Genomic DNA, 9,994 nt, shown 5'->3' with positions numbered 1-9,994 from the left:
CTATCTCTAAATACCAACTGAAAGGGAAGGAGTCTTCACATCAAGTATCAATGCTATCCCCTCTGTTCACAGGTTAGATTGTTGTTGTTGTTGTTAAGTGCCATCCAGTCGGGTCCGACCCATAGCGACCCTGTACAGGGTTTCCGAGGGTGTAAATCTTTACGGGAGTAGAAAGCCTCATCTTTCTCCAGTGGAGCGGCTGGTACTTTCGAACCGCTGACCTTAAGGTTCGCAGCCCGATTCGTAACCACTACGCTACCAGAGCTCCGTTAACCATTGTTAAGTGCCATTGAGTCAGTTCCGGTTCTGACTCAGAGACTCATATAGCGTTCCCGAGGAGCAGCTGGTGAGTTTGAACTGCCAACCTTGCAGTTCAAAGCAATCTAGTGGTTCAGTGCTTATCCTACAGCACCACACCATGACTCTCATTAACAACTGTTGTTGTTGTTAAGTACCAATGAGTCAGTTTCGACACATAAAGACCCTGTAAAAGGTTTCTGAGTGGCTGGTGAGTTTGAACTGCTGACCTTACGGTTCAAATTGACTTTGCAGCCCAGCACATCAACCCATAGCACCACACCGGACTCCCCCATTAACAATTAGACAGACCTTTTTCAGTTGCTGGTACTTAAGAACTGGGAACTATATTGTTCCTTCAAATTCGTGCCAATAAAAAATTCTAAAGAATGAAATTAATGTTTCATGCAAGTATTTCTACTTCTTTCCTAAATTAAAAGGGCACAGGTAGAACATTTTTTCTTACATTATTTTAGTTTCTTAATAAAAAAGGAAACTGTTATTTCTGAACAAAAATGCTCACTATAATCTAGCAAGCAATAATGAAGGATCCTAGCAAAAGGTGGGGTCTGAGCAGCATGAAAGTTTGACTGCTGACTCCTAGTCGAAAGTTTCAGGGTTTGAACCTACCCATGTCCTTTGAAGACATTCTGCTTTCAAAAAGTCACAGGTTTGAAAATCCTATGGAGCAAGCTCAACTTCACACACAGGGTCACCATGAATATCTACTCTAATGGCAACTAATAAACAATAACAGGACAAAAGTAGATTCTGTAAGTTTTCAGAATTTTTTTACATTACTGTTGTCTTTGGGGAATTTACAATCTAGTTAGAAAACGGTTTTACTGTGAAATACTGCAATATTGCAATATTGACTTGGCAGATACAACTGGATTTAAGATAAGGGAGAGTACTACATCCAGTAAGAGTAAAAGAAGTAGCATCAAACCCCTAAGCTGTAAAGGACTGTGGCCCAGGACATGCCAGACTGCTTTTCAATAGCTGCCTTGGGATAGAGCCTCTACTTCAAAACCCCCAGCAACAAGAGAGAGGCTTAAAACAGCAGCAAGCAGCCCGCTCCATTCTTGGATCCCTTACTTATCTTTTAAAATCCTCATCCTCACTGCCTCCTATTTGACTCAATGCAGCTAATAGATGGTATTCTTTTTCAACACCTTTACTAAAATAAAAAAAGATAAAAAACAAACAAAACACAACACACAAAGTAATTTATTTCCACTGAAAAGATTCCAAATCATAGAGACCCTATGTAGGGTTTCCAAGACTGTAAATCTTTACAGGAGCAGACAGCCTCATCTTTCACCCATGAGGCCACTGGTGGGTTTAAACTGCCGACCCTGTGGGTTAGCAGTCTGGCACTTATCCTACAGCACTTTCATTACCTAAGCTTTATAAAGGTTCTCAAGAGTGCCACTGAGGGAAGTGGTGAAAAAAAAACCTAACCAATCTCTGGTAGCGTAGTGGTTATGAATCAGGCTGCTAACCTCAAGGTCAGCAGTTTGAAACTACCAGATGTTCTGCAGAAAAAAGTTGAGGCTTTCTGCTCCCGTAAAGATTTACAGCCTCAGAAACCCAGTACAGGGACGCTATGAGTCGGAACCTACTCCATGGCACATAACCACAACCTAGAAAATATCTTCATGCTTTACACCAAAGTACCCAAAAATTTGTGTCCCCTCTCCTCTCAACTAAAATAGTACTCCAGTTATAGAGACTCCACTACCACCACCAAAGGGGGTCCAAAGCAAGGGTCATATTTTACAATTCCTTCTCAATTTCTTATAAATTTAGTTTATACTGAGAATTTCAAATGTTAATAGAGGAACTTTTAATGGGTAATTTTAATGGAATAATTTTAAATGACTAATGAGGGGGAAAACTTATTAGATGATTTAAATTTGATATAATTTAAAGAGATTAGGGTTACCTTATTCTTTCACTTGGAATCCTGGTGTGGCATTATAGGTTAATGCTCTTGGACTGCAAAGTCAGTTTGAACCACAAGGGTGGCGGTTCAAGCTGACCAGCTGTACCTCAGAAAGTCTACAGGGTCTCTACGAGTTGGAACCGACTCAATGGCACTGAACAACAGATTTTTTTTTTTTTTTACTTAAAACCTTTCTTAATTCTAAAAAAGAACCAAATGCAGTTTTTTAATATGACATAATAAATTATGACCCTTTGAATAATAAAGTATATAGAATGCCTACCTTCCAGGTAAATTTATAAGGCAACTGTGTAAAACCACCATCTGCCCTATGGCATTAAGTCATTTGGAAGAATGAAAACCAATTAACCGTGTGCACTGCATACCAGATTTTCTACTAGGCCTTGAGGATACAACTGTAAACACATTGCCTCTGTGTCCACCATCAGAGAAGGAGCCTTTCAGTCCACTCAGTCTATTGCTTCATGTTAACTTCTCCTCATGGTGAACCCATGTGTGTTACAAGGAACTGTGCTCCATATGGTTTTCAGCAGCTGGATTTTCCCTACATTGCCAGGCCTATCTTCTGAGGTACCTATCAGTGGACTGTAATCTCTGATGTTAGTAGTCTAGCATTTACTCATTTGTATCACACAGCCATAGCTCAGAGATCCTAAAAAATACTGGCACATTATAGCCTTTTAATTTGTTGAAAAGTGAAGGAATATAAAGGTTTAGGGTTAAAAATTATATTGAGTATAATGATTGTGTAAGTTAGTTGTGAACTCTTAGATGTCACTTAATATCTATGGTCTTATTTCTCTGTTTACCAGGCTCATCTGCTATTTTTTGTGTGTGTTAGGATTTATCTCCCAGATCATTATCTTCAGTTCTGATCCTCCATCCTACCTGTGGATTAATCAAATTTCCATCTTCCTGCTGTACTTTTCCTCAAACTCAATATGCTACCCCCTCAAAATAGTGTTTTCACTATATTCTCTATTAAGTGACATTGACATCCCAAATCAGAACCATCCTTTGCCTATTTTACCTTCTATATAAGGGTAAGTCAAAAAGCACTTCAACTAGGGTTCCAGTTCATACATGCACGAGTTTATTCCAAACAAAACATGTTTAAACATGTCTGTGATCAGCAGATGGCTGCAGACAAATTCCCTCAGTTCAATTAAGATACGTGAAAGGATTTTGTGAACTAGAAAACATCATATAAAGGTGAATGTTTAATATATCAAGTCCTTTGTGAAATAAGTCAGGATATGAATGTTACTGATTTATTAAATTCAAATTTATTAATACACTTGTCTTTATCTCATTAGGGTGCCGTGTGTGTGTGTGTGAGTGTGTGTGTGTGTGTGTGTGTGTGTGTGTGGCGGGGGGTGGGGTTGAGGGGGCGAAGGTCCACTGCAAACAGTGGCTTCTTAGGAGATCTGCTAGGTCAGTTAAATTCAAGTCAGAGTGGTCATCTCAGTTTAGATGACTGTCATTTTAGATTCCCAAGGGGTAATCTTGATGGATTTTCTCAAAGGACGTAAGATGATAGTAGGGCTTTTTGGGAAGTTTGCAGAAAATGGAAAATTGCATTGGTGAGAAAAAGGCCAGCAAAACTGTCCTGAACAATTTTCTTTTTTCCATAATGGCAATGCACCTGTGCTCATTTCTTCACAGGCAGTCAAGACTGTTCTAGTAGAATTTCACTGGGAAACCTTATCCCATCCATCCTACAGACCTGCTTGCCCCTTGAGACTTCTTTTGGTTCCCAAAACTCAAAAAATATTTCAAAAGAATACGATTTGAGTCCGTCAAGGATGTCAAAACTGCCAATTTGAGGTGGCAGAAATTGAAGAGTGTAGAATTCTTCAGAGAGAAGTTAGGGAGCTAGAAACGCTGCTTTCAGAAGTGTATTGATGTAGATGAAAAAGAAGAGCTTGACATTTTGATATTTTTTGCTTAGCAAAGGTTCTTTGATTTTGTAGCAACACTTTTTAAATTGCCCTCGTATTTATGGTGATTACAAGAACATTTAAAGTGTTTCTGAATTAAGTAAAAGATGAATCTGAGACACACCACATGTAGTCTCAATTAATTAGAAGTCTATTAAACAGCAGGCCTCATTTTCTGCTAATTTCCAATAAATACCAGTTTACTGAAATTATAAAAGAAGCATAAAAAGCACATATCAGAGAAGGACATGGATTTCATTTTGTTCACTTCTGTATTTTTAGCACGTACACCAATGCTATGTTATAGGAAGTGCTCAATACATATTGAATAGATGGTAAAAATATCTAAGATTTATGTTTTACATGCAAATTTTTTAAAAAATTAATTTTGTTTAGAGATAATATCTACAAATTTGGGTTCTGGATTCAGTTCAAACCTGATTACTTGCCTTAAGAGAGTCACTTAACATTCCTGAAGCTTTTTCCTTCAGTCTGTGAATTAAGGATACCAACACTCTTACCTCACTTGATCTTTTGTAAAGTTCAATTAAGATACGTGAAAGGATTTTGTGAACTAGAAAACATCATATAAACGTGAATGTTTAATATATCAAGTCCTTTGTGAAATAAGTCAGGATATGAATGTTACTGATTTATTAAATTCAAATCTCTCCTCTGAACTGAGTAAAGTGGCTACAGATACTAAGAACCCTGTATTTCTGTAAAGGTACTCATTATTTACCTGTAATTTGACAAATATCTTTATAAATAAAGCTTTGCACAATCTGTATTTTTATAGCTAAAATTGACATACAATATAGCTTAGTGTATATACAATATACCTTTTATTGATGGATGCTAAAAGGAAACGATGGCACAGGACCAGCCAGTGTTTGATTCTGTTGTCCATAGCACCTAACAGCAACAACACTAAAATGATACTATGTCTAGTCCCTGACTTACAACAGGGTTTGTTCCAACAACTCCCTCATATATTGGTTCGGTGGTAAGTCAAATAGGTCGGGTTTTCTTTGTTCGTTTTTTTAAGTTTTCACTACTGTTGGCTGTTGTTTTCAGTATCTTTATAAATTCAATCTGTCTTGGGGAAGGGGATGAAAATGTTACATACAAACACCTATGAGTGAACATCTTAAAATAACAGCAACAGCAAATTAGGTGCTACAACATGGTATATACAGTATCTATTACTAGAGATGGGGATTACAAAGTGGGGGGTGAACGGCCAGGGGGAAAGAAAGCAGTCCATAGGTGCAGTTTGTCCTAGGAACTCAAATACATTGCAAATCAGAAATTACCTGTAACTTAGGACTGCGAACCTCAGGGACAGCAGTTCGAAACTACCAGCTGTTCCTGCTCCTGTAAAGATTTACAGCCTTGGAAATCCTGTACAGGGTTGCTATGAGTTGGAACCTACTCCACGGCACATAACAAATAACATATGTAACTAAGAAACAGGATTTAGTCACCATTCTGGTAATAAATACTATTACTGTGATATAAAAGGATAGAGCTTGACGTTATTAAGGTAGAAATATAAATTTTAACTTCAGCTAAGTCACCTATCTGCAGCATAATTTGTACATGTTAATATTTCAATTCATATTTACCAGGAACTGTGTTAGGCTCTTTACATGCGTTGGATCAATTCTCACAACAATCCCATGAGAAGATGACAATACTACTCTCATTTCATATTTTCAGATAAGGAACCCAAAACACAGAGCGATTAGACAGCCTGCTCAAGGTCAGAGTGCAGTAAGTGGACGGCTACACTATGAACTCAAAACCAAGTAGCTGGCTTCCAGCATCTCCAGCCTTTATCACTAAACTGTACTGTATGCCAATCTCTTTGTGCCTAAATTTCCTTATAAGGCTAATAATATCCACAGGATTCTTTGTGAAGATCAGATGATATAAACAACATAAAAATGGTTAGCATCAAGGGCTACATAATAATAAAGACAAACACTTCCTTTCCCCCCAAAATTATGTAAATTGTTCTCCCTTATGCCTTTGTTTTTTAAACCAGCTCAAACTGTAAATTATACTGCTCTGTGACCTTTTTTGGGGTGTGGGGTGAAGAGTTAAGGCGTACATAAAGGGAGGAAACAAGTCATTATAAAAATCCATTCAACATAAATAGAAAACACAGCATACTGGGACCATTTCATTAGACTCTTATTAAGTTAAAGGATTCAATGTAGAAAAGACATTTACATAATACCCTTGGACTATTAAGAAGACAGAAAGTTATGGAACATCTGAGAGTTAATACAAAAAGATCAATGGATTAAATCTCTTCTAAATATACCTCAATGCAACACAGAAACTTACATAACCTTAATGGGAAACTTCTGATTTGGGCAAAGGTTTTCAAACTTTCTGATTGACAGGGCTAATCATATGTGGACTATGGACTAGACTTTTTTCTCTCATTAGAACTTATTTGTTACATTATAAGAATTATATTACTAAATTGTAGTGGTCTTCATAACTAACAATAATAAAAGTATCATTAAATAGCTAAAACATTATTACAAATTTCAAATGTGTATCTCTCTAACGAACTCTCAAGAAATCTAATCATTGTACTAACATATTTATGACTTTACCAGTTAACATATCCATTTAGGCCCATAAACTGTGAAACACTCAAAAAAGAATCTGCAGTTTATTAACTACAAATTGGCTCTAAGATTTTTCTTCCTACTTCAAACCAATAATTCAAAGAAAGCAACAATGTACGATTAGTGACATTCCAATACATTCAAGGATGGAATTAACGATTTTGGCAAAAAATACCCTGGTGAGGTAAAAGTGGGTAGATATGGGTTCTGTTCCTCTAAAAGTAGGATTAAGTAACCAAGTAGGTAAAATTCCCATCTCTAGTCTATGTAAATTGATAGAAACAGCAGATCCTTCTGTTTTTGTTTACAATAATAACCTCAATCTAAGGTCCAGGATCGTACTTTTTTTTTTTTTTATTTTATAAATATTGTTCAGTGTTCAGAACTTAAATAGTAAATGTGCTCACTGATCTTACATAGACTATTGAATAATACTGCTGCTAAGTTTCATCTTATTTTTATTGGTGACAAAAAACTTGCATGGTAATTTATAAGACTTTTTTTATTGAATGAGCTATGAAGGCAGCTATGAATCCTGGGCCAACATTTAAGAGACGAGGACCAACGTTTAGGACATAACACCGGCGAGACGTGTGGATGTGGACAAGCCATCTCACAGTCCTCACTTCTGCTTCCTCATTTTTAAAATGAGCACTATGGTCAGTAATTAGAAGGTTTGTACAGCCAAGACCAGCTTCCCCACTCTGACTAAAGTCACCCTGAAAGGCAGAGCCCTCTGTACCAGAATTCTTTACTCTAAATAGATTTCATCTGTTCTGAGTCTATCATCCTGTCCTATTTTATTTTATAACTGCCTACTCCTCAGAAAGATACTGAAAGAAAACGAAAAATGTTGACTTTGTGTTTTGAACTCTAAAAGGGTTAAATAATTCAAGTTATTGTCACTAGTTCAAAATGAGTAAGCAATTAGGGGAAAAGCCCACAAGAATATACTTCTGTTATACAGCTCATAAATTCATCTAATTCCTAATATTATAAACACGTATTTTATTTTCCTAGGAATGTCCACCATTCCATTCCAATATATAAATAAAATCCAAAGCAAACCCATTGCCTAGAGTTGATTCTGACTCATAGCAACTATACAGGATAGAATACTACCCTATAGGATTTCCAAGGCTGAAATCTTTGGGGAAATACACTGCCACATCTTTCCCTTACAGAGAAGCATCCTGATCTCTATCCACTAGATGTTAATACCACAAGCACCACTCAAGTGACAACCAAAAGTGTCTCCTGTTGGCCAAATATCTGAGAATCATCCGCCCCACAAAAGCCCCTACCAGTCGAGAAACACAGACTTAAAGGAACAGCTCTTCATTTTCCAGAAGGGGGAATGACATTGTTTCCTCCCAGTAGACTAAAAATATCTAAGAAAAGTGTTAACCACCTAGGTTAGAAGACAGAAGCTTCTTCCTGGAGTTGAAGAAACAGACAAAAGAACTATATAAAGCCTTTCCCCCTAGTTTGCTCATGAGTGAAAAGGCTAACAGAAGTGTGGCAAATTACTCTACAACCAAAAACTAGCTATCTTTATGATGAAGTTAGGTATATTAAAAAACAATCATATAAATAGGATTTGAAATAGGAAGGTTGAAGCCTTCAAGGGGAGCAACCAATTTCAGAAGGCATTTTCAGGTAAGAGGTGGGCGCTCCAGGGCAGCCCCACCACCTATCTACCCAATGTCAGGGGCCGGCGGGCGGGCAGCAGGGGGGCTCTGGGGACTAAGAACCAGCAGAGCTCCCGCCACGCCCACCGGACGTCACCCGTTACACAACGCCCACCCCCACCCCCCAAGCTTATGCAATTCTGCCCTCCCGCGGCTCCAATTGCCCGGGTGACTTTTGTAGAAGAACAAGGTAAACGTTGCACGCCTAGCTTCGGCTGGGGGTCTCTCCCGCCCCATCTGTCGTTCCCCCGGGGCAGACTTGACACGGCCCAAGTGGTAGTGGCCAGTAAGGCGAAATAGCGCGGCAGGAAACAAGGGGCAGTCCTTCTCGTCCCACTCCCACCCCATAGTGCGCTCGGGCGGTCCCGGCTAGGGTGGTCCGCTCCGCTCCACACGCACCCGCCTAACCGCAAGGCGTTAGCCAGAGGCCCGGGGAGCAAGCGAGGGAACTCCGCGCCGTGCGCCCCTCCCTGCGCCGCGTCATAGTCGGCTCCTAGGGCGATCCCCACTGTGACCGCAGCACTCTGGGGCGCAGCCCCTCCCACACCGGCGAGGACCCTGAGACTCGAGGGGCCAGGGGGCCTCTCCGAAGCCTCACGGTGACAGAGACGAGCTCTGGGTACCCAGGCCGTCGGGTAGAGAAGACTAGAGTCGGCTGGGCCCGCGCCGCATCCCCACGCAGTCACCTGCTCGCAGCGCCTCGCAGGCGGCGGCCAGGGCCTCTCGGTAGCGCCCTTGGTGCAGCAGCTCCCCGAGCCGACCGGCCGCCCGGGCCCTCTCTCGCAGGCCCGGGAACCACTTTTCGGCCAGGTGGTTAAGGACGACACTGGTTCTGAAGCCAGAGGCGATGATGGCGGCGGCCAGGGGCGGCGGCCGCGGCGTGGTCCCTTCAGCATCAGTGATAGCAGCGGCAGACGGCAGGCGGTCCCGGCAGAGGCAGCAGTGGGCGCGGAGCTCTCTCCGCAGGCAGCGACGGCAGTAGCTGTGACCACAGGGCACGGTCACCGGCTCGCTCAGGAAGCCCCGGCAGCCCAGGCAGCTCAGGAGCCCGCCGGCGCCGGCGTCTGCGCCCGCAGCCGGGGCCGCGCTCCAGCCCATCCCGTGGCGGAGCCGGTAGTTGAGCACCAAGCAGTCCACCAAGGTGCCAAGGCGCTCGGGCCTGGCCGGGGCCCCCCGGCGCAGCGCCGCAGAATACGCCTCCAGCGCTCCTTTCAGGTGGCCGCCCAGCGCCAGTAGCTCCCCGCGGCGGAGCAGCAGCTCCCAGCGCTCCGACTCCGCGACCGCGCGCTCCAGCCGGTCGCCGCTGCCGCCGCCCACTTCCCAGAACCGGTCGCGATTCCGTGGCCTGGGGACCATCTCCTGGCTCCCTCCTGGGGAGCCCCTCGCCACCGCCGGAGAAGACATGGCCCGCGAAGGGCTGCTACTCCACCGCCGTCGTCCGCCGCCACG

General features: G+C 41.9%; 1 protein-coding gene across 1 annotated transcript in view; it reads right to left on the bottom strand.

The window, feature by feature from the left end:
* Positions 1 to 9,988, bottom strand: part of LONRF1 (LON peptidase N-terminal domain and ring finger 1) — a 43,020-nt gene extending 33,032 nt beyond the window's left edge. Inside the window, exon 1 of the mRNA XM_006834479.1 lies at positions 9,232 to 9,988. Coding sequence (XP_006834542.1) covers positions 9,232 to 9,949 — 718 coding nt within the window. The 5' untranslated portion in view covers positions 9,950 to 9,988. The remainder of the gene's footprint in view (positions 1 to 9,231) is intronic.
* Positions 9,989 to 9,994: the final 6 nt, after the last annotated feature.

The sequence above is a fragment of the Chrysochloris asiatica genome, unplaced genomic scaffold (genome assembly GCF_000296735.1).
Source record: "Chrysochloris asiatica unplaced genomic scaffold, ChrAsi1.0 scaffold00011, whole genome shotgun sequence".
Lineage (NCBI taxonomy): Eukaryota > Metazoa > Chordata > Mammalia > Afrosoricida > Chrysochloridae > Chrysochloris > Chrysochloris asiatica.
This window is presented reverse-complemented; position numbering and strand designations above follow the sequence as displayed.